The 25,261-nt window shown below is 42.7% G+C and overlaps 1 protein-coding gene across 3 annotated transcripts in view; it reads right to left on the reverse strand.

The window, feature by feature from the left end:
• SLC23A2 (solute carrier family 23 member 2) overlaps positions 1-25,261 on the reverse strand; it is a 139,420-nt gene that overhangs the window by 78,041 nt on the left and 36,118 nt on the right. For 2 of the 3 annotated variants that reach the window (XM_043478813.1, XM_043478814.1), the window contains exon 3: positions 7,872-8,118. In XM_043478813.1, the coding sequence (XP_043334748.1) occupies positions 7,872-7,979 (108 nt within the window). In that variant the 5' untranslated portion in view covers positions 7,980-8,118. Of the gene's footprint in view, positions 1-7,871; positions 8,119-11,207; positions 11,229-25,261 lie in introns of those variants that run through there. The other variant, XM_043478815.1, reaches the window with a different exon arrangement.

A 25,261-nucleotide genomic window follows, 5' to 3' on the forward strand; every position in this document is an offset into this window, starting at 1 on the left:
GCCAAGGAGGATATCATTCTCCCGCTCAAACAATGACCTCTCTTGAGGTCTCCCTCCAACCTAAGCTACCACTCCTTACTTCTCCCTATTGCTGGTCCTCCTCAGCTTCCATACTTCCAACACCACATCTCTTCAGTGCAGGGTCCTCAGACGTGCTTTCTCTCTTAGGGGCATCTATCCCTAGGAGATATCATCTAATCCCTTGGCTTTACATACCATCTCCACACTGCCAACACGCAGGGAACAGCTCCAGCCCACACGTCTTTCCTGTGTCTCCTTTACTGCTCACACAGAATACTTCACTTCTGACGCTGCTGCCACCAAATGTGAGAGGATTTTTCTCTGTGAAATCAGCCAGGGTTCTGCAATTTAACTCAACTCTGACAGTCTAGCTAGATAGTGTCAGACCACACACGTTAAGGGCTCAGTCCCACATGACTGCTCCCCCTGCTACTTGTGACGTCAATCCCAAGTAGTAATCCAAGCCTTACCCACAACTTCTGCCCAATTTATCTACAAATTGGAGGTTCCCACAATCCCCTCCTCAGGTTTGATTAATTTGCTAGAGGTCACAGAACTCAGGGAAACACTCGTGTCTACCAGTTTATTAAAGGATATAATAAAGGATACAGATAAACAGCCAGATAAAGAGATAGAGAGAGCAAGGTCTAGCCCAGGAGCTTCAGTCCCTGTGGAGCTAGGGTGCATCATCCTATTGGTGTGAAGATTTTCACCAACCTGGGAATTCTCCAAGTTCTCTACTATTGGATTGTATGGAGACTTTCTCAAGTACACATGATCAATCATTAACTCCATTTCCAGCAACTCTTCTCTCTCCAGAGGATGAGGTATGAGGCTGAAATTTCCAAGCTTCAAATCATGGCTTGGTCTTCTTGGTGACCAGTCTCCAACCAGGAGCCATCCAGAAGCCCACCCAGAGTCATCTCATTAGAACATGATGCTCCTAGTGTACTTTTCACTTAGGAAATTACAAGGGGTTCAGGAGCTCTGTGCCAGGAACCAGGGGCAAAGACCTATATATATATATATATATATGTGTGTGTATACACACACACACACTTTTTTTTCTAATATCTCACACCCCAACTGGGTTGGGGCATCATGGATTCTTAACATTATATGGCTCTAAAGAAAATATACCAAGGAAATCTGAAATAACAGATTGGTATGAACACTGAGGAATATTTTTCCTATTCTTTGATAAAATTGAACGTAATAAAGCTACTCCTCAATCCATCCCCTTAATATCTCCAGACTGAATGATCTATTCTTGGCACCCAAGAGAAGAGACTCAGATATTCTCACAGAGGCTGTTAGAAGGAGAAAAAACAAAAACTTAAGGGCTCAGCAGAAACATTAGACTGGATCATCACTCTATACCAACAGTTAAGTTCAAGCTATTTACTTAGTTTTCCTTGGATGCCCTTCCAGGTTCAGAAGATACAGGAGCTACCAACAGAGGGGAACGGCAGAGTAAACCTCTTCCTGGCTCTGCTTCCTGGCCAGTGTCCTTAGTGTACGGTAGTTCTTTAAGACTTCTGTTTTATTCTGGTTCTGATTTCGTGCTGCTCTGCATTCATTCCTTACACATTTCCTAAAAGCACACAAACTTGCTTAACAAGATTCCCCTGGGATACGGATAAGCTCTTTTACTATCTTTCTCCTATTTAATATCAATTCTGAACATATGACCTAATTTCTATGAACCTTGGGGTTTTGCATGTCTCTTGATCTTAACGTGATTTATTCATTATTCCACCTCTATGAATGGCTTATTCTTTCTCTCATTATTATCATGAGCCTTTGTTTTATTTAAGAAAATAATAAAATAGATTTTTATTTATTTCCTTCCATAGGAATTGTTCTTTAAAAAATCAGCACTTGTAACATTTGAGGAAGCAATTATCTAACATAGGATGCCCCGAGACCCTGAACACCTGTACCCCCAGCAACCCACTCCTGAGACCATCACCAAACCTGGTTCTGAGTAACAGCCAGCTCTGTTCCCACTGTCCCACCTCCCTGCACTCCAGAACACTGGCCTCTGGATGTCTTAGCCAGCCTGAGGCCCAACTTCTAACTCCAAAGCAAACAAGGAAATAAGAGCCTGAATTTTAGAGTCTAGGAAGGCCTTGAATCAGCCAGCAAATTAAAAAAAAAAGTTGACTAGTCCAACTGAGAGACTGGATTTATATTTTATCTAATTTTAATTAATTTGCATTTAAACAGCCAGACAGGGCTAGCAGCTACTGTGCTAGTAGCACAAGAGCTAGAGAACCTAAAGGTGGCACAGATCTAGAGAAAAAAACAAATACAGAGCTGCTCTATTGGTTACTTTTCAATGTTCACATTTTGGAAAGCCACGATGAAGAAAGGCCCTGGCAGGCAGTGATGTCCTTGTCCCAGTGCTCTCAGACGCCCACAGGCAGGCGTCTCCAACAGTGAGATTCTCAACTCTCCTTTCTTCCCATGCCAGCTCTCTTTGGATTCAGCCACCTCAGCCCCATGTCTTTAAAAGAACTTTTATTATTACACTTCTGACTCTCTGTGCTTCAAGTTCCACAGCCCCGGTGTCTGCAGGAATTTCATCAGCATCTCAAGTCCACAATTTCTCAAATGCAGCCCATTATCTTCTATCTTCCCCCATCCTCCAAACCTATGATTTTCCCTGTACTTCTTTTCTGCAAAGGTACCGTCACACAACCAGTTTCCTTTATATAAATCTAAATGTCACCCTTAATGTTCTCCTCTCTCTCAGCTCTCAAAATCTCCTCAGCATCTCTTCTATCAACCTCACCTCCATTCCTACTGCACTTACCCACACTTAAGCCTTTGGTATCTCTGAAGCCTCCCCAACTCTCCCTGTCCTAACCTGTCCTCACCCCAACCAGTTTTCCCCAAAAGAGTCCAGGGCCCTTCCAGTGGGCTCCAACTGTATGCTCTAGGAATTCCTGCTGCAGTGCTCACTCTACTGTCTACTCACTGCTCCTGCTCACTCACTGCTGCTGCTGCTAAGTCGCTTCAGTCGTGTCCGACTCTGTGTGACCCCATAGACAGCAGCCCACTAGGGTCGCCCGTCCCTGGGATTCTCCAGGCAAGAACACTGGAGTGGGTTGCCATTCCCTTCTCCAATGCATGAAAGTGAAAACGGAAAGTGAAGTCACTCAGTCGTGTCTGACTCTTCGCGACCCCATGGACTGCAGCCTACCAGGCTCCTCCGTCCACTTGAGGGCAAAAAGTTGGAAGGTTTTATGCATAGATATGGGCCACCTCTAAAACAGAATGTGTTCAATAAATACTTGCTAAATGAGAACTACAACAGATATGTTTTATGGACTGAATGTTTTGTCCCCCCAAAATTCATTATGTTGAAGCCTTAACTCCCAACATGATTAGAATGTAGGGCCTTTGAAAGGTAACTCAATGTAGATAAGGTCATAAGGGTAGAACCCCCATAACAGGCTTGGTATTCTTATAAGAAGAGACAGCAGAGCAGCTTCTCTCAGTCTTTTCAGGATCCTGTGAGAAGGCAGCTGTCTGCAAGCCAAGAGTCCTCATCAAGAACCAAATCTGCTGGTACCTTGATCTTGTTCTTCCCTGACTCCAACAGAACTGTAAGAAATAAATGTCTGTGGAAGTGTTAGTCGCTCAGTTGTATCTGACTCTTTAAGACCCCATGGACTATAGCCAGTCAGGCTCCTCTGTCCATGGAATTCTTCAGGTAAGAATACTGGAGTGGGTAGCCATTTCTTTCTCCAGAGGATCTTCCCAACCCAGGGATCAAACCCAGGCTTCCTGCATTGCAGGAGGATTCTTTACTGTCTGAGCCACCAGGGAAACTCTTAAGTCACCCAGCCTATGGTAAATTGTTACAGCAGCCAGAGTTGACTAAAATGACATTTCTCTCTAATTGTGCCCAACTCCAGTGTGTTCTAAAGTGCAACCTTTTAGGTTATTCTCCTGGTCAAAACTCTTGGAGAGCTTTTTACTGATAGACTACAAACTTCTATACTTTTTAGCCAATCATTCAGGAACTACCCAGATTCTCAGCTTCCAGCCTACCGCTCTAACACCATCCTCCACATGTTTATTCTTCTACCCCTGACTTGCCTCAGACTGCCCCCTTCCCCTGCACTATCCCGACATGTTCTGACACTGCCTCCTTTCACTTCAGGATCCCTTTCAGCTGCCACTGCATCCAGGGACCAACATAGCCAAGGGTCCTCTCCGCATCTCAACACCTCCTGCCTCTACCCACACCTGTCTTTTTCTAATGCAATCACATTTTCTATGAGAGGATATAGTCAGAAGAAAAAAAATCACCTATATTCGAAACTGGCTTAGAGATTCTCTTAGGAGGACTAACCCTATAATCCAAAACACCATTTCTCAAATGCACCGAGGGGCCACATTATAGGGAAAAGGAAACAAAAACACAACCAGAACCACAAAGTCAGTCAGATGCTAACAATGACAAGTAGCTGTAAGAAACAAAACTGAGTATCATTTTTCACCACTACTCCCATTGGAGCATCAACTACAGCAGTTAAAGCACCACCACTCCCAACTCTTTATTTCGAAGACTATCCCCAGGAACATCAATGAAACTCAGATGATCAATGCATGTGCAGCCCCTGTCTTGCTCACCTGGCTGTGAACTCCTTGGGGACAAGAGCCTGTATGATCCAACTGATAAACTTTACTTAACACATCATGTTAGCTAGATGCTTTGGGCAAAGCCCTACATTTCACCTTCCCACAGAACCACTACGAAAGTTCTAAAGCCACTTTCAACTCTAAGACTATCAGATTCTATGAAATTAGTGTGCAGACCCTGTGGTCCCTGAATGAGGAAGGAAAGACAGATCCATGTCCTAAGAGCAGAGAGGCAGTGACCAAAATAATCCTACCAACTGGGTATCAGAAAGGGACCAGCTCTAACCTAACCCCCTACCTCTGCCCTATCAACAACACGTCATTCAAAACGAGATTCAAAATCCCACTAGGGTGCTCCATTGGCTAAGATTCCACATTCTCAATGCAAGAGCCAGGCTTGATCCCCCTTGTCAGGGAACTAGACCCCACGTGATGCAACTAAGAGTTTGCATGCTGCAACGGAAATCAAAGATCCCCCATGCACAACAAGAACCAGCACAGCCAAATAAATAAAAATAATAAATATTTTCAAATGGTCTTTTACCTTATTTTTTAAGTTTTCTTAGGGCAAGTAATTTAACTAGTGATTAAATAAGGGCGGCATACTGTTCCTATTTTTATTATATTACAAAATATTTTCTAACAAAACTTTCTACAACCTCAAATTACAACACGTGAACTAGTTCTTCATAAACATTTTTGGATAAGCTTTTGTTTTCATTCTTTTATTTCATCTTCTATTTTCTTACAAGCTCTAAGGGAGCCCATGTTAACACACTTCTTGGCATCCCTGTTCTAAGTCATCCTGGGGGCTCATGTGCTGATTTTTACAGCTTCTCCCCGTGATATGTCACATTCGTCCCAGTAGCTCAATCCCATTGGTTTCAACTCTATCACTCCTCTTTTTCTTCTCCCTTTTTAATGCTTAACTTTTACAGCCAAAGAATAAAGTAAAAATTCCATAACATCTCTAAATGAAACGGCTCGAGTGTTAAATTAACTTTATATCCACATTATTTTTATGTCTAACTACATAGTATATCCATATTCCCAGCTCCCATGTACTTGTACTCCTGGTGAAAATGAATCTGGAAATTAACACTTTGAGGAATACTCCTTCCCAACCGCACCCCTAAAAAAACAATGGCATTTGGAAAACCTCCAAACAGGCAAGGCTAGAAACTGACAAGTCTTTTAGAATACAAGAAACATAAAACAATGAATGGGTGGACGTTGGGACCCAAGAAGCTCTGGGCCCAGAAGACCTTAGTCAGGCAACTTCCATGGGGAAACAGGGGCTCAGGGGTCCCCGCACAAGGGGAGGACCAGAACCAGGCTCAGTGCACAAGGGCCAGCAGGTCTCCTCACTCCTTCATGCCATGGTCTGCACCACTGGGGGAAGACAGGAAGACCTCCCACTGTAAGACCAGGTTCTGGACTGGATCCAGAAAAAGGCAAAACTATAGAGAGAGAAGCAGGCAGTGGCAGGGAGAGAGAAGAAAATATCAAAAGAAACAAGAGGATTTCACACCAGCTGAAAGTATACTAGAACAACGAGAAAAATAGTACATTAGGGTCATTTGTACATTTTAAAATGCACAAACATTTTAAAACACATACATATAAGAAATTAAGAACCAAAAACAGGCAGATATAAACTGAATAGTAACTTTAGAAATAAGAAATACAATCATGGCAATAAAAGTTCAACATAAACACACAACTGTACACAAAGAATTAATAAACTGGGAAATAACACCGGAGAATCCAGCCAGAAGGAAGCACTAGAAAAAGACTTACAAATTGTAAGAAAGTAGTTAAAGAAAAATGGAGACAGAATGGGAAGCTGTACTGTATAGTTAACAGAAGTCCATTCAAGAGTTCAGAGCAAAATACAGTTATTTTCAGAAGTGCAAACACAAAGGTAGTGACCATTCATAGACCCTTGGTATGGTTTAAAAGACAAGTGAACAAAGAGAAGAAGAGGGATACAAAAAACAATAGTGACTATGAAAACTGATAACATGTATTGGTGAATCTAACTGCTAATTGTGCACTATCACAATCTGAATGCTAAAATAAGCCTAAACCCTAGACCATAACGACAAAGCAGACTCAAGAGAACTGAAGTTTTCGTCTCTCACGTAGAGCAAGGTAAGAGTGAATGGTCTGCTGAGCAAATGGTGCAGGAGAGACAAGTCAAAACCCAGGCATGAACTTTCCTTGTCAGTTTTCAAAGATGCTCTAGTTTAAACCTGGAAACCTGATTTCTCTCTTCCTCTAGATAAGCCTGGAAACCTGATTTCTCTCTTCCTCTAGATAAGCCTTCGGTATAACAGAAAATTTTACTTTGAAGAAAGAAAACAAGTAATACCACTTACAAAATCAGTGGAACATCTCTCTGATTTCACAGAGTAAAAATCAAAACATAACTGTAGATTTGGTCAACCAATGTACTTAAAGATGCTGTGTTTGTATCTTTCTTACTGGGTATTTGCAGTGATGCAAATTCCAGGACCCTGTTTTAAAGAATCCTAGAATGGTATTCTTGACATTACCATTTCTAATATTAAGGGGGAAAAAACCTGAGGCAAGATCCCGCTAAAGAGCTTTTTTCTTTTTTAAAGCAACACTTTAGGTATCTTTACACACATCAAGTCATAATCCTACAGCTGAAAAAAAATATTAGCACTGAATATAATGAATGTGTACCATCAACCTTATCTGACTTATCTGATATCACTTTTCCAGGAAAAATATCTCTATCTTGGATGCTATTACCATAATACTAAGTCATGGACATTTGGGTCCCAAACAATGGATGCATTCATTCATCCTCCCACCTTGAAATACAAGTCTGAACTTGGGTCACAGATTATTTCATAAAAACACATTTTTGGAGATAAAATTAAGCCTTCAACATCCTCTAGTACACAGTAAACATTGAGCCAGTTTTACAGTGTTCACAGCAGGGCATGCTTCCTTCTTGGAGTTAATCCCATCAGGTGACTCTAGGCAGAAAGCAGGCCATAACCACTGTCAGAGAACAGGGTTCCCAAACTATCTTGTGTGAAAAGCATTTGCTCTTCAATCACCTTAACCTTCGCTGAGAACAGGAGTATTTATGTCAATCCTATTCAATGCAGAAACTACTTTAGAGTGACTTAAGAAAGGAAGACAGTGAATGCTGTTACCGGAAGAGTAAAGAAAGACGGGTGCTTCGCTTCATCTTCATATTTGCCTTCAGCTGAACTTCCAGCCTCCATGGATTTGGACGTAGTGTTCTTACCAATACCCATCATTAAGAGAAAAAGAGTAGCTTGGGGACTGAAGTGGTTGGAAGTTAAGGCTTGTCAACAGAAGGAGCCCAGGATCAGAGTCAGCTCTTCCAGTGCCGATTCTCAGGCAGAGATGAGCCCCACAAGTGCCATTTCTAAGCACCTAGAAAAAGAGAAAGCAGCCAAGTCATGTCAAGCATACAAACAACACAGGACACAGACACTGTTTCCTGCACAGGAAAGTCAGAGTACAATTATATCCAAACATTACAAAAACTCATCACTTAATCACTTTTCAAATCCTCATCCACCTTCATTTACAGTCATTAAGATTCTGAACCACCCTCTGGAGAGGGGGACCACCGAAACTGACTATCAAAAACATCAGAATACTAGGGAGGAAAAAAATAGAAGAAGCATTTCTTTGACATGCATTACAGTATCTATCTTTTAGTCCAGCACTATCCAACAGAACCTTTCTACAATGATGGAAATATCCTACATCTGTCTTGTCCAATACATTCGTCACTAGTCACAGGATACTAAGCACTTAAAATGTGACAAGTGCAAGTCTTCCCTGGGGACTCAGTGGTAAAGAACCCAACTGTTAATGCAGGAGACACGGGTGTGATCCCTGGTCCGGGAAGATTCCATGTGCCACGAGGCAACTAAGCCTGTGTGCCACAGCTACTGAGCCTGTGCTCTAGATCCTGGGAGCCACACTGCTGCAGCCTGTGCACCCTAGAGCCTGTGCTCCACAACAAGACGAGCCAGCACAACGAGAAGCCCCCACACAGCAACTAGAGTAGCCCCCACTTGCAGCAACTAGAGAAAAGCCCACAGCAACAAAGATGCAACCATAAATAAATAAATAAAATTATTTTTAAAATGTAACTAGTGCAGATACAGAAACTGAACCTCCATTTGTATCAAATTTAAGTTTGGCTCGTGGTGATCATTGCCTGGAAAATCCCATGGATGAAGGAGCCTGGTGGGCTGCAGTCCATGGGGTTGCTAAGAGTCGGACACGACTGAGCGACTTCACCTTCACTTTTCACTTTCATGCACTGGAAAAGGAAATGGCAACCCACTCCAGTGTTCTTGCCTGGAGAATCCCAGGGACGGGGGAGCCTGGTGGGCTGCCGTCTTTGGGGTCGCACAGAGTCAGACACGACTGAAGCGACTTAGCAGCAGCAGCAGTGGTGATCATACTAGACAGCTCAGCCACAGCCAACTTACTAGGATTGTATGGATCTTAGCTCCCCAACCAGGGACTGAACCTGCACCTTCAGCAGTGAAAGTGTGGAGTCTTAGCCAAAGGACCACCAGGGAATTCCCTAAGATAGAGAGAAAAATACCACATGCAAGTAGAGGGGAGAAGGGACAGGAAACATTCACTGGCACTCAGGTTAGAACAATGTCAGATCTTAGCATCAATTAATTTCCCACATAGAATGAATAAGCCAGACAAGCTGTCCTGCAAATGAGAAGGCAGGCCTACAAGGAGTTTGGAAAGACAAGTAGAAAAGCCTTCTGTTTAAGGAATTTTCTTAAGACGCCTCAATCAACAAATACTTTAGATAAGCTGGAGAAAAACAGAAATATAAACAATAAGAAAACACAAAACCAGAGAATTCAACAGTTAAAGGGCAAAAAAGAAAAATAATAGAAATAGCGGCCAGAATGTCAAGTTGCCTCAATGGTATAGAGCTAGGTACACAAACACAAAAATTTTTGAGGTGGCTCTTTCAGTTTAAATGTTCATCCACATTCTGCATTCATGTTCACATCACATCCATGACGCTTTAAAGCAGTGGCTCTCAGTGAGGAGTGATTTTTTTTTTCTTCCAGGGGATATCTGGCAATGTCTGAAGACACTTTTGGTCATCACAACTGGGACATAGCTACTAGTATCTAGTAAGTGGAGGCCAGGTGTACTGTTAAACATTCTGTAGAATGTATAGAATAGATAATTTTTTGTTATATTTGATGCAAATATCTTAGTCTAGCTTTTTGCTTGCTTGCGAATCCTGTGAATGATCTTTTAGAATTGTTTTTATTTTTATGTAACCAAATCCATCAGTCTTCTACATAGTGATTTGGCCACTGCCATCCATCAGCTTTCCAAGATCTGAACAAAAAAAGAGTGTGACAACAAGCATACCTAAATATATTAATAAAATCTTCCTGAAGAGACTCTGACAGATTTTTACCATGGCCAAGACCTTATGTTTTCCAGAGACAGGACAAGCAAAGAGGATGGTGAAAACTGTTGGGTCTTTATAAGAATACTTGCCATAGAGTCACATCCAGAGGGACCATAACCTCTTTGCTTTACATCTAGCCCCACTGCCATTTGCATGCCAGCAGAGCTTTCAAATCTACACTTAACCAAGTTAACTTTAGGGGAAACGAAAGAACTTTAATGTAGAATACATTTATTCTACTTGCTAGGGAAGACTGAAGGCAGGAGGAGAAGGGGACGACAGAGGATGAGATGGTTGGATGGCATCACCGACTTGATGGACATGAGTTTGAGCAAGCTCCACGAGTTGGTGATGCACAGGGAAGCCTGGCGTGCTACAATCCATGGGGTCACAGAGTCAAACATGACTGAACAACTGAACTGAACTGAACCCATGTTAACTTTAGCTAAAATGACAGGACTTTAATGTAGAACACATTTATTTTACTAGGTTAATTTTATCTTCATGTTTGTTTCAGACGTATACGTCCACTGCAGGAGCCAACCCTCCCCACTGGCCCTCATCACCAGAAACAGAGAGGGATAAAATTCCATCTGGACAAGACTACTTTTCTCCATTTGGACAAGACTCCATTTCTCTACCCAATGATTAACTGACCCTCACAAGCTTCCTCAAGTGTGCAGTCAAGTGGGTCTTAGGAAGCATTACTATAAACAAAGCTAGAGGAGGTTATGGAATTCCAGATGAGCTATTTAAAATCATTTAAAGATGATGCTGTACTCAATATACCAGCAAATTTGGAAAACTCAGCAGTGGCCACAGGGCTCGAAAAGGTCAGTTTTCATTCCAATCCCAAAGAAGCGCAAGGCCAAAATGTTACAACTACTGCACAATTGCGCTTACCTCACATGCTAGGCAAGGTAATGCTCAAAATCTTCAAGCTAGGCTTCAACAGTATGTGAAACAAGAACTTCCAAATGTACAAAAGTAAAGTTAGTCACTCAGTCGGGTCCGACTCTTCGTGACCCCATGGACTGGAGCCCACCAGGCTCCTCTGTCCATGGAATTCTCCAGGCAAGAATTCTGGAGTGAGTTGCCATTTCCTTCTCCAGGGGACTTTCCCAACCCAGGGATCAAACCCAGGTCACCCGCATTGCAACAGACTATTTACCAACTAAGCCACCAGGGAAGCCTTAAGTGTAGATGTACAAGCTAGATTTAAAACAGGCACAGGAACCAGAAACAAAATTACCAACATCCACTTGATTATAGAAAAAACAAGGGAATCCCAGAAAAACATCTATTTCTGCTTCACTGACTACACTAAAGCCTTTGACTGTGTGGATCACAAGAAACTTTGGAAGAGATGGGGATACCAGACAGACTTGCCTGCCTCCTCAGAAATCTGTATACAGGTCAAGAAGCAAGTTAGAACTGGACACAGAACAATGGGTTGGTTCAAAATTGGGAAAGGAGTATGTCTAGGCTGTATATTGTCACCCTGCTTATTTAACATATTCAGAGTATATCATATGAAATGCTGGGCTGGATGAAGCACAAGCTGGAATCAAGATTGCAGGGAGAAATATTAATAACCTCAGATATCCAGATGACACCACTCTAACAGCAGAAAGTGAAGTGGAACTAAAGAGCCTATTGATGAAGGTCAAAGAGGAGAGTGAAAAGGGTGACTTAAAACTCAACATACAAAAAATTAAGATCATGGCGTCTGGCCCCATCACTTCATGGCAAATAGAAAGGGGAAAAATGGCAACAGTGACAGACTTTATTATTCTTGGGCTCCAAAATCACTGCGGACAGTGTCTGCAGCCATGAAATTAAAAGACACTTGCTCCAAGGAAGAAAAGCTATGACAAACCTAGACAGCAGATTAAAAAGCAGAGACATCACTTTGCTGAGAAAGGTCCATATAGTCAACACTATGGTTTTTCCAATAGTCATGTATGGTTGTGACAACTGGACCATAAAGAACGCTGAGCGCCAAAGACTTGATGCTTTCGAACTGTGGGATTGGAAAAGACTCTTGAGAGTCCTTTGGAAAGCAGAGAGATCAAACTAGTCAATGCTAAAGGAAAATAACCTTGAATATTCATTGGAAGAGCTGAAGCTGAAGCTCTAATCCTTTGGCCATCTGATGCTAAGAGCCAACTAACTGGAAAAGACCTTGATGCTGGGAAAGATTGAGGGCAGGAGGAGAAGGGGGCGACAGAGAATGAGATGGTTGTATGGATCATCAACTCAGTGGACATGAGTTTGAGATAGTGAGATAGTGAAGGACACGCTTCCCTGTCCTGGTGTGCTGCACTCCATGGAGCTGCAAAGAGTGGGACCCAACTGGGCGACTGAACAACAACACAAGCTATACTGAGGGGACCCATCCACTCCCTTGGGCTGGTCTCTTACAGAAAAGCAGGCTTTGGAAAGTCCTAAAGACATAGAACCAAGTAAGCATAAAAGGTTTTGGGGCCAAAGAAAGTATAGGGCAGGAAGTTTGAGAAAAGTTTTGGGGCAGAGGGCTGCAAAGTCCAAGAAGATGGACAAATGAAGGGAAGAAGAAGAGGAAGAAAAGGAGGAGACAGTGACCACTGAAAATAAAAATACATTCTTGAAAGTCCCAAAATGACAAAGCACTCAACAGCCAAGTACTCAAGATTTATGAAGATAGCTTCAAGGCCAGAAACCACGCACTAACCTGAGATGAGAGTCTTTTATATGTAGAGTTGAACTTTCAAGTGGGGAAATGCCAAGGTCCAAAGACAAATGCAGCAAAAGATTTTAAACAGTGAAGTTTAGGGTCTATGTTAGAATTTGTGGTAAAACAGAAAGTAAAATCTGCCAAAAAACCTGAAATGGGAAAGTGTCCTCCCACAGTGCCTAATTGATCCTTCTTCCTACTCTGTGCAAAACAAAGAGAACAAGCAAGGCCAGTGCTATCTGCATACTGCATCACTCATTCAATGGACATGAATTTAAGCAAACTCTAGGAGACAGTGAAGGACAGGGAAGCCTGGCGTGCATCAGTCCATGGGGTCGCAAAGAGTTGGATGTGACTGAGCGACTGAACAAGTGCTATCTAGCCCCTGAGCCCAAGACAAGGGGAAAGATGGGGCTGAGGGATAAAAAGCCCCACTACTGATTCACCAATAATGAAAATGATAATAATGACAGTAGTTATCCAGCTATGTGTCCCAGAGACATCTCTTACCTCTCATTATATAAACAAAAATTACTACTTGATAGGCACACTAACTCTATAAAAGTGGAAACTGAGCTTCAGAGAAATTAAAAGTAACTTGCCAAAGGACACACAGTTATAAGCAGTGCAGCAGCAGAACTCAAACTTTAAATCAGTATTCCTGTCCTAACAGTGTTTATATAAACAAGACGTAAGCTCCAAGATGGCAGAGCTCCTTCTCCAGAGCTTAAGCCTGCCCTCCTCAGACCAAGAACTCCCAAATATGTGCACTTCCACTGCATAAACCATCATCTCAACAGCACAAAAGGCTCCTGTTTGTTTCATCTTGATAGCTCTACTGCAGCAGGAATGGCCATGCTACAGAAACTATCATACTGTTTGATGGTGTCCTAATTAGCCAAAGAATTAGCCAAAGACATCCAGATTCCTTAACGAGGTTTCAGGTCCACTGTGAAGCGTACTATGAATCCTGCTATGCTGTGGTTTCCACCTTTCAGTTAGTTCCTTGATGGCGTCAGATCCTCCTCTAGCCCTCCGGCCCTGGCACATGCTGTTGCTCCAAACACATTCATCTCACCCATTTCCCTCAGGGTAACTCCATCAGTCTGGCCTCTGATCACCATACTTCATCACAGCATCCGGGAACCATAAAGATGGTTACGACACAGCAAGATAATGTCTACCTGCTCAGTCAGACAAGTACAGAACAAGAGGCACTATCCCCAGTGCTGAACTTAGCACCTGTATTAAACATGCCCCAAAATATGTAGAATAAATGGTGCTTAAAAATTAATAATAAAGGTAAATCATATAATATAACAGAAGACCTCAGTTTGATTCCTGGGTCAGGAAGATCCCCTGGAGAAGGGAATGGCTGCACACTCCAATATTCTTGCCTGGAGAATTCCATGGACAGAGGAGCCTGGTGTGTCCATGGGGTCACAAAGTGTCAGACACAGCTGAGTGACTTTCACTTTCATATAATGTAATAATCATTCTTGCTTAATACTTTTTTTTAATCTTGGAAAAGGAAATTAACAGCCAATATCAAATTCATCTGTGATACAAGAGATTGTTGTTGCAATTTAGTTGCCAAGTCATGCCTGACCCTTTTGCAGACTGTAGCCTTCCCAGCTCCTCTGTCCATGGGATTTCCCATGGCAAGAATACTGGAGTGGGTTTCCATTTCCTTCTCCGTGGGATCTTCCCAACTGACCCAGGGATCAGTTACGTCTCCTCCACTGGCAGGCAGATTCTTTTACACTGTGTCACCAAGGAAGCCCAAGACCATGGTATGATCCTACAAAGGAATGCCACTATAGCCATTAAAAAGATAGCACAGAAATACTGACATGCAGAAATGTGTGCCCTAAGTTATATACAACAACTGGTATTTAAAAAAAAACACAGTATCATATTAACAGAAATAAACTAGTCACAGAAGGACAAATACCACACAACTCAACTTGTATAAGGTATCTGAAACAGTCAATCATAGAAGCAGAGAGTAGAATGGCGGTTGCCAGGAACTGGTGTGGAGGGGAAAGTGGGACATTGCTTTTCAGCAGATATAAAGTTTACCATGCAAGATGAATAAGTTAGAGAGATCTGTTGTAGTTAACAATAATGTACTGTTCACCTAAAAGTTCATTAAGAGGGTTCAGTTCATTTCAGTTCAGTCGCTCAGTCGTGTCCGACTCTTTGCGACCCCATGAATCACAGCACGCCAGGCCTCCCTGTCCATCACAAACTCCTGGAGTTTACCCAAACTCATGCCCATCGAGTCAGTGATGCCATCCAGCCATCTCATCCTCTGTCGTCCCCTTCTCCTCCTGCCCCCAATCCCTCCCAGCATTAAGAGGGTAGATCTCAGTAATATATAACAATATCAATTTTCTAAACTGATGCAATGAATGAAAAGGATTAAAGGCAATTTAAAAAATGATAAAAGCAGTACGTACAGCAATAACTCATTGTGTATGTGTAAGTGTGCCACATGCATAAACACACCAAAATGTTACCTGTAATGTTGATTAGTGGGACAGCAAAGGACTTATTTTCTTCCTCTTATTCCTCTATATTTCCAAAAGTTATGTACTTAACAATGAAAGCTATGCTCACTTTCTCCCCCAAGAGCCATCAGCACCCAGTTCTTCCCTGCTATTAAAAATCAAATCCAGAGAAGTGATCATTTCTCCTTACCAAGGAGACACAAAGCAAAGAGGTATAGAATACACTTCTCATGTTTAAAGTTGTAAAGTAATTTTTGTTGTCAGAAGAGCATGGAGAAATGCCAAGGATTTGTAAATTACACTTAGCAAGTGAAGGAGGGAACTCACAATAAAAGAGGTATATCACGACTCTATGTTGAAACCACTTAAGAACTTTAAAAATACCTAGAGTCTATTGAATAGGACTGCCCAGCCTGAGCATCTAGATTTTGTTTAACTCTCCTGCAGCCAGAGTTAAAAATCACTACCTTAGAGCAAGTAAGAAATCACTATAGACTTAAAAAAATAATAAATCAACCTCAATAAACATAATGCTGACATGAAGGGAAAATAGCAATTTGGGAAATTCTGCTATGAGTAAATAGAAAAGTAAAATAATCAGATCTCCAACAAATCTTTCAGTTCCCGAAAGACTGAGCCAGTAGCTCAGTGTGTGTGTGTGTGTGTGTGTGTGTGTGTGTGTGTGTGTGCATGCTCTTTGTGACATCACGGACTATAGCCCCCCATCAGGGGTGTGTGTGTGTGTGTGTGTGTGTGTGTGTGTGTGTGTGCATGCTCTTTGTGACCACACTCTTTGTGACCTCACGGACTATAGCCCCCCACTAGCTCTCTAGCCATCAGGGGTGTGTGTGTGTGTGTGTGTGTGTGTGTGTGTGTGTGTGCATGCTCTTTGTGACCACACTCTTTGTGACCTCACGGACTATAGCCCCCCATCAGGGGGTGTGTGCCATCAGGGGTGTGTGTGTGTGTGTGTGTGTGTGTGTGTGTGTGCTGTTGTTGTGTGTGCAATGGTCTCCTTTTGTGAACCAAACTTCTTTTGTGACCCACGGTACTATAGGCCCCAATCAGGGGTGTGGTGTGTGTCGTGGTGTGTGTGTGTGTGTGCAATGCTCTTTGTGTATCCTCACGGACTAGCCCCCCACTAGCTTCTCTAGCCATCAAGGGGTGTGTGTGTGTGTGTGTGTGTGGTGTGTGGTGTGTGTTAGCTCTTTGTACCTCACGGACTATAGCCCCCCACTAGCTCTGAGCCATCAGGGGATGTGTGTGTGTGTGTGTGTGTGTGTGTGTATGCTCTTTGTGACCTCACGGACTATAGCCCCCACTAGCCTCTCTACCATCAGGGGTGTGTGTGTGTGTGTGTGTGTGTGTGTGTGTGTGTGTGTGTGTGTGTGTGTGTGTGTGTGTGTGTGTGTGTGTGGTGTGTGTGTGTGCTCTTTTGGTGACCAACGACTCTTTTGACCTCACGTGGACTATAGCCCACCAGCCATCAGGGGTGTGTGTGTGTGTGTGTTTGTGTGTGTCGTGCTCTTTGTGACCACTCTTTGTGACCTCACGGACTATGCCCACCACCATCAGGGATGTGTGTGTGTGGTTGTGTGGTGTGCGTGCTCTTTGTGACCTCACGGACTATAGCCCACCAGCCATCAGGGGTGTGTGTGTGTGTGTGTGTGTGTGTGTGTGTGTGTGTGCGTGCGTGCTCTTTGTGACCACACTCTTTGTGACCTCACGGACTGTAGCCCACCAGCCATCAGGGGTGTGTGTGTGTGTGTGTGTGCGTGCTCTTTGTGACCTCACGGACTATAGCCCACCAGCCATCAGGGGTGTGTGGTGTGTGTGTGTGTGTGTGTGTGTGTGTGTTGTGTGTGTGTGTGTGTGTGTGTGTGCGTGCGTGCTCTTTGTGACCACACTCTTTGTGACCTCACGGACTGTAGCCCACCAGCCATCAGGGGTGTGTGTGTGTGTGTGTGTGTGTGTGTGTGTGTGTGTGTGTGCGCGTGCTCTTTGTGACCACACTCTTTGTGACCTCACGGACTATAGCCCACCAGGCTTTTCTGTCCACGGAATTTTCCAAGGACGAATACTGGAGCAGGTTGCCATTTCCTACTCCAGGGGATCTTCCCAACCGAGGAATATTGCATCTCTTGCATCTTCAGTGTTGGCAGGCCACCAAAAATCATGCACAAATGCAGAATAACAATTCTTTATAATTAAATGTATTAATTTTAATTGAAGGATAACTGCTCTACAACAATGTGTTGGTTTCTGCCAAACATCAACGTGAATTAGCCATAGGTATATCTGTGTCCCCTCCCTCCCCATCCCACCCCTCTAGGTTGTTACAGAACCCTGGTTTGAGTTCCCTGAGTCACAGCAATTCCCATTGGCTATCTATTTTACCTATCGTAATGTATAGGTTTACCAGCAGAATAACGATTTTTAATCAATATTTATTTCATGAGCTATTCAGTCAGTGATCATTTCTTTTGCACTGCATTTTTTTATCTGACCATTTCCCCCTTGTCAGTGTCAACTCCTTCAACTATGACTTACCATTTCACCCCTGTAAACATTTCATCTTCATATTCAAAAAGGTTTAGCAGATCTGATTGAAAAGCGACTGTCAGTCCAAGACCAGCCTTCCCTTTGGCCCACGTCTCTTCAGAACTCTTCGTAACACACTACAACTGCCAAAGGTCCAGGCTCTAGACTCCTGCATCCTGCTACACCTACAAATGCCAACTCTTTCAATAGTACCTTTTCAGTCTTGCCACAGAGGTTCCTTCAAATTTGAGCAGCACCAATTGGTTATAATTCATTCAGTTTTCCAGGTTGGGCAGCCTGCAATTCTTGGACAGCCTCTCCACACAATAGCATCAAGCCCTTGAACCACACAGAAAACCCCACCTCAAATAGTAGTATCTTAGACTTGAATCTCCTGCCACAAAACAACATAGGTCTGAGAGAGATCCCTATAGCAGGGAGGTTCATGTATAGCCTTTGAGAATCTGTGACTAAGTCTGGCCTTCAGGTTGTTGGGTGTTGTGTGAGTACTCTTCAGTCGTGTCCGACTCTTTGTGATCCTATGGACTGCAGCCCGCCAGGCTCCCGTGTCCATGGGATTCTCCAGGCAAGAAAACTACAGTGGGTTGCCATGCCCTCCTCCAGGGGATCTTTCCAACCCAGGATCGAACCTGAGTCTCCCACATCTCCTGAACGGGCAGGTGGGTTCTTTACCACCAGGGCCACCTGGGAGGCCCCCTGTCGGGTGGGTAGGGAGTTCTTAAAACAACACACAACAAATGTAGATGAGGTACACATTTACCCCAAAAAGATGGCACTGAATAAATGCTACATTGAAACCATAACTGCACAGCAAATCCACTGTTTGATCTAGACACAAAACCCACAGTTCTCCAAAATGATACAGAATAAGAAAGAAAAGAATAGAGAGTAAGAATCAGTGGTTCATATCCCTAAAACTCAAGTGGGAATCTTATTCAGTATACAGATTTCTTCTATACAAATACTGGCAGAAAAATATTCAAAGTTATTATTATTATTATTATTATTATTACCAGAGCTTCCCTAGTAGTTCAGCTGGTAAGGAATCGGCCTGCAATGCAGGAGACCCTGGTTCAATTCCTGAGCCAGGAAGATCCCCTAGAGAAAGGATAGGCTACCCACTACAGTATTCTTGGGCTTCCCCTGTGGCTCAGGTGGTAAAGAATCTGCCTATAACATGGGAGACCTGGGTTTTTATTATAACATTCCCAAATTAAAGACACAGAAAAGTCTATTAACAGGCAAATAGATAAACAAATCATGGTGGGTCCAAACAAAGGGGTACTCAGCAGTTAGAAAGAAGCAACTATTGATGTACCTAACAAGGAGAAATGGCAGATACTACTTTGAGTGGAAGAAGCCAGACACAAGATATGTTGCCTGATTCCCTATAGAAAAAAATAATCTTTGGTGGCTGGAAGCAGAGAGTGGTGGCCTACAGAGCAAAGGTGGGAAGAAGGGACTCCAAAGGCAGAGGAAGGACCCTGTGGAGTGACAGAAATGTTCCACATCTTAGCTATGATTCTGATGACTCCATTCATTGGCTTCCTGGTGGTTCAGATGATAAAGAATCCACCTGCCATGCAGAAGACCTGGGTTCGATCCTTGGGTTGGAAAGATACCCAAGAGAAGGGAATGGCTACCCACTCCACTATTCCTGCCTGGAGAATCTCATGAACAGAGGAGTATGGAGGGCTACAGTCCACGGGATCAAAGAGTCAGGTACAACTGAGTAACTAACACTTTCACTTCTTCCATTAATTGTATGTAAACTATGGCTCAATAAAATTGATTTTAGAAGAAAAGAAACTTAATTAACTCTCATCCCACCAACATTAAAACATGTCCCTTCCCCCAAATTCTGATTCCATAGACCTGCATTGAAACCTGGGGCTGACATTTTTAATAAGTGCACAAATGTTCTGATGCTAGTGGTCAGATCAACACCTTTGGACTGGGCAACCTGGGGTGGGATCAAGCTATGCTCTCTACGAGCAAAAACGTATCTAGACAGGTACGAGTGTATGACCAAAAGGGAAAACTCTGGAATAAGTAAACTCAAAACCTGAACTTGCCAAGTGGTAGTCTGGTCCTTCCAAAGACACAAACAAGAACTTTCAGAGCCAGCCAGGTTCAATGATAAAGCACTTTTTAAAAGTCAATCTCTTGCTCTCTGCTTAAATCCCATCATTAGGGGATTATAGTTCAATTGTGGCTCTCCATTAAATTCTGTTAAATGCTAACATGTGACCTAAATACTTTAAATTCAAGCCAAAAGAAAGATTACTGGGAAAAATATCCTCAACTTGTACGTGATCAAACTCCCTTTAAATATAATGACTTAAATGGTTGTCTAACATAGAGTCTTGCTTTAGGGTTTAAAATTCAGTTTAAAATTCTGACCCTGGCTAGCTATCATTATTCCATTTAAGCAGTAATGAAATGAACCTGTAAGAAGTGGTTATTATTTGATCTTGTGATTACAGCTAGGCTCACAGGCTATAACTAGCGGGGGGTGGGAATCATTCTACAGTCATTTCCAAAATACTCTTAAGAACTCTTGCTCTTATTTTTCAAACTCCAAGTCACCATCTACTAATGGGCCAAGAAATCAACTTGATCTCAACCAGAATTTGTAGAACAATGAAATTTAACAGAATAAAGAATAAAGAAAACTCAAACACACCTCACAAGGTAAGGGTAACCCTTATCAAGGTAAAAATTGTGGGTCACTCAAAAAGAGTCTAAAAGACAATGATGTAAACTAAAGCTCTGCCCAGTGACACAATATGCATATTTCAAGCACTCAGTTTAACACATGTTATTTGCTGAACTTTAACATACCCACAAAAATAATTTGCCAAAGTGATACAAGATGACAACACTGATAACAAAATATAACATCACCTTGCCTTAACAATGGAGAGAGTGCCCAGAATCATGGCTTCAGAGTGGCCTTTCTTTAAAATCTTTCAGAGCCCTAAACCAAAACACCTCAGTAACAGCATTCAAGACAGTATCTGTTTACATTGCAATGAGTTGTATAAGCTTCTGGCACTGTCTTGGTTTGTCAATTTGTTCTCAAGAAGGGAATTCTTAAAAAGTCAAATAGAACCTGGTTTTCTGAAGGGGAATTAGGGTTGGCTGTCAGGTTTCATCTCAGAGACCACCTGCTAAGAACCTCAGGAGCCCCAGGACCAATGAAGAGCCTATGGTGCAAGCCTACAGGGAACTTGGGAGGGAAAGGCCCTGGGATGAATGTTGCTCGACTACTTAGTGAGTGATAGTCACTCAGTCATGTCTGACTCTTTGTGACCCCATGGATTGTAGCCCGCCAGGCTCCTCTGTCCATGGAATTCTCCAGAATACTAGAGTGTGTTGCCATTTCCTTCTTCAGGGGCTTGACTACTTAGGAATCACCTAAAAATGGAGTCAGGGTCCTCAACAGAGGGGACGCAAAGCCATTGGATAGACATGGCAAATATTCCTGGCACATCTATGGTGTGAGGGGAGTGAGGAAGACCATTCCTAATTCAAAGCAAATATTTTTGGAGCATAAGATGAAATGATAAAATGATAGATGTTAAAAAGTATTCTCTGAATGCAGAAGACCCCTTTGGTTTCTTCCAGAGACATGGCCTGGGAAGTCCTTGGTACAGAATAACCTCTAGTCCCAAGCTAAACTCTAAATCCTAAAGAAGCTTAGATCCAGCTGATGTCAGTCTACACACAGCCTGAGCCATGAAAATTGCTGGTCATGCTATCTGGAGAAGATGACTCATCGGTTGCTCCATTAGAGGAAAACTGGAGTTAAGTTTACAGTAAGAGGACAAAGCAATTGATGTTCTGTTAGTTTGAAGGCTCTAAAATGCAAAGTCATCATTGATCTCTGTTTTTCTGACTTAATGTAGGTGTCAAATGCTGTGGCTAGTATCATCCAACAGAAATCTTTTCCCCAAACTTTATTTAAAATTGTAAGACCTTAAGATCCATCATCCTCACTGTGCCTCTCCTGTCCCAAATATGACCCATGCAAACCATGCTGACATGAAGGGTTCCCAGGTCTTAGCTCAAAAAGCCTCCTCCTATAGGAATTATTTCTGGGTTAGTTGTCCCTCCACTTTCCTGTTTACATGGTACACAGTTTCTTGGTCCAGCTCCCCAACCAGGCAGGGACTGGGCAGGGACACGGTGTTCATCACATAAAAGGCATTCAAATATATGGAGACAACCTGAGCATTTTTCCAAGCACCAGTAAGCCATGCAATCAAAACAAAACCTATTCCCTGCTCTCCAGATTTGTTCAAGGAAAACATATGGCCAGGATAAGAGAGAAGGCGAGGGAGAGGTAATAGAGGAGAAGGTATAGCCTGTGGGCCAGGATTAAAATATAAATAGATATTTGAGACAACTCAAGCAGAATCAAGATGCATTTTATTGCATTTACTTCTACTGTGTGATTTAACATGTCACTTTTTGTACAAATGATCTTTTTTATTGAAACACTATTTTTAATGTATTAATATTATTTTTATTGTACAGGGGCACTGAAAAAATAATGTTACATGCAATTTTAGGGGCAAAATGTGCAAAACTGACTGCCTATCATATCCAAGATACAAACATAATTTCACTTAAATTTATTCAAATGATAGGAGGGGTTGTTATTATTCCCACAGTTTAGAAAACTGAGGCACAGAGAGGTTGACATACCCTTGGACAAAAGCCAAGGGGAAGTGGCAAACAAACCAATTACTGAGAGCATGAAAACTGCTTCTATTCCCTCACGGACTGACTAACAGAACAAGGCTCTAAAGATGAACTGCCAGTAAAGGCTGGAGATGTCAGGTCTGATGGTCATTTGGAGGAAGCTGAGCAAAGTCTCAGTTACCATCAGGGAACAAAAAGACACTTCTTCTACACCTCCAGTAACCTTTGTCATTTGATACTGCCCCCACCTTTCCAGTACAACAGCAACCCTGAGTGCTCAAGTAATCTCCAGGGGATAGCCCTGCCCTGCCAACTCTGCCCCCTCAGTACCACCTCAGCTCCTGCTTCTCCCTCCCTCTCCAGCACAGCCGAGGACTCATTTGTCATCTAGCTACTGTTGCCACTGCTGCCCCCATGGCAGAAGAGAAGGCACTGCTCATGTGCTGGGAACAGCACTTTGATGCTTCAAGCTCAAAGTGACTTACCAGCTCTCTCCTTGAATTACTAATTAATTAGTAATTACTAATTAGTCTTCAGACTAATCCATTCCTCTTTGGAATGCTCTCACCTTTCCTCTGCCCCAACTGCCAAAACAAAATTTCTTTCTTGCACCTGCATTGAGAGGTCAAGCTCCACCTTTCCCTAATTTCCTGACTACCCATTATATCTGCTCTGCTTTGCTGGACTTTGGCACACTTGCTTCTCTCAACTATCTGCTCTCTTCCTATAATCTGGAAGAAATCCCATTTGCAAATCTCTTCTGCAATAATTTTTTTCTCCTCACTCACCCCTGCTGCCCCCTATTCCAGTTTACTGAGTTCTGTCTCCTCCCCACAGGCGCGCCCAACATAAGAAAAGGGGTGCTCTGCAATTTCACCTACCTTGATGGACTACCTGATGGCTGAATAGTGGAATGTCCTTAGTCTCTCAGTTGTGCCCGACTCTTTACGACCCCATGGACTATACAGCCTGCCAGGCTACTCTGTCCATGGGGATTCTCCAGGCAAGAATATTGGAGTGGGTTGCCATGCCCTCCTCCAGATGATCTTCCAACCCAGGTCTCCTGCATTGCCGGCCGATTTTTTATCATCTGAGCTACCAGGGAAGTTTACACTAGGGTTTAACTACACTGCACTGCAAATACCTGGGCCTGGGACACTAATTTTTCTCCAGACTCACACCAAGTACACAGTGACTGAAACAGCTTTTCCTTGACTTTCATTAAATGGGAGCCTTTTTCCTGACCTTTAATAAACATCCCATACCTTTCTTTTTTTCCTGCAGAGGAGCATGTTCCTCCTAAGCTATTTTAAAAAAAAAAGAAGAAAAAGAAAGAAAAGAAAACCACATCCAGTTGATACAGAGACTGCAATTACTTAGAATCCTATGGCACAGATGTATAGCTTTTGTTGGTGTCTAAACCTGACATTTTTACATCCCACAACCTTAAAAGAATTAAAAAATGGATGTATTCAGCTATAAAAGAGGCTCCAGCTCTCCTTGAGGTTTGTCTAATCTATGTTCCTCGTTGTCTGTGTACTTACTTTTCTTCAAACCCCTAAAATTGTGTATAAGAGCACAGAAGGCCTTGAAAGTCCCCGGACTGGACCTCATTCAGAGAATAAGGTAAATGAGCACCTGAAAAACACTGAATCTAACTTTTTTGGGGCCAAGATACCTGGCAACCAAGAACTTACTTTCCTGACAGATCTAAGGATAGAATCTATGCCCCCTGCACTGGGAACTCAAGAATCTCAGCCACTGGACCACCAGGGAACTCCCTGAACTTAACATTTTAATTGCTGCAGATCAGATTTTTTATTGGCACTCTCACATATTTAATGAAGAGCACTGTCTTCTAAGAGTTGCATAAATGTTAAGGTTATTAACATTCAAATAATGTCTGACAGCACCAAAAAAGACTTTGGAGATTTTCTAGTAACTCAGCTGGGGAAACTCAAGTTATAGGTATCTTACCCAACTATGGAGCCATGTATTAGCCAAAAAAAAAAAAAAATCCCCCCCAAAAAACCAGCATACAGTCATAGACAGGGGCACACGAAGTCACAGATGCAAATGCATGGAAACAGACACCCATGAACTCAGATGCACAGACAGACACATACAGACGCAGACGATAATTCCCCGAAGTACAGCTTATGTACCAAGAAATGGTCTTACCTGAAGAATAAAATCTTACTGTAGTATCTCCCCAAAATACTTTGTATTCACTGCCCCCACCCACCAATTCTGTGCTGGGCTCTGCTCAAGGATGGGATCATTCTGATGCTCAGCATGAAATGCTTCAGGTGCTGAAGGAATTTCGGTTTTTATAACCCACAGAGGCTCACCAAAATTGTATAACCACCCCACCTAGTCAGAAATGCTATCTACTTTGTATTACACAACAGCCACCACCTGGTTACAACCTGTTACTGCAGGCCTCCAGTATGGTCTGTTTACCATCAATCTGTAGCCGGTTTCTATGTGGCAGGCTGGATACCACTGTGGAAACCAAGCAACTGCTGGGATTACATTTCTCAAACTTACACAAATAAGGAAAATTAAAACCTATCTTTCCAACCCCTTCCATTCAGA

The sequence above is a fragment of the Cervus canadensis genome, chromosome 10 (assembly GCF_019320065.1).
Source record: "Cervus canadensis isolate Bull #8, Minnesota chromosome 10, ASM1932006v1, whole genome shotgun sequence".
Lineage (NCBI taxonomy): Eukaryota > Metazoa > Chordata > Mammalia > Artiodactyla > Cervidae > Cervus > Cervus canadensis.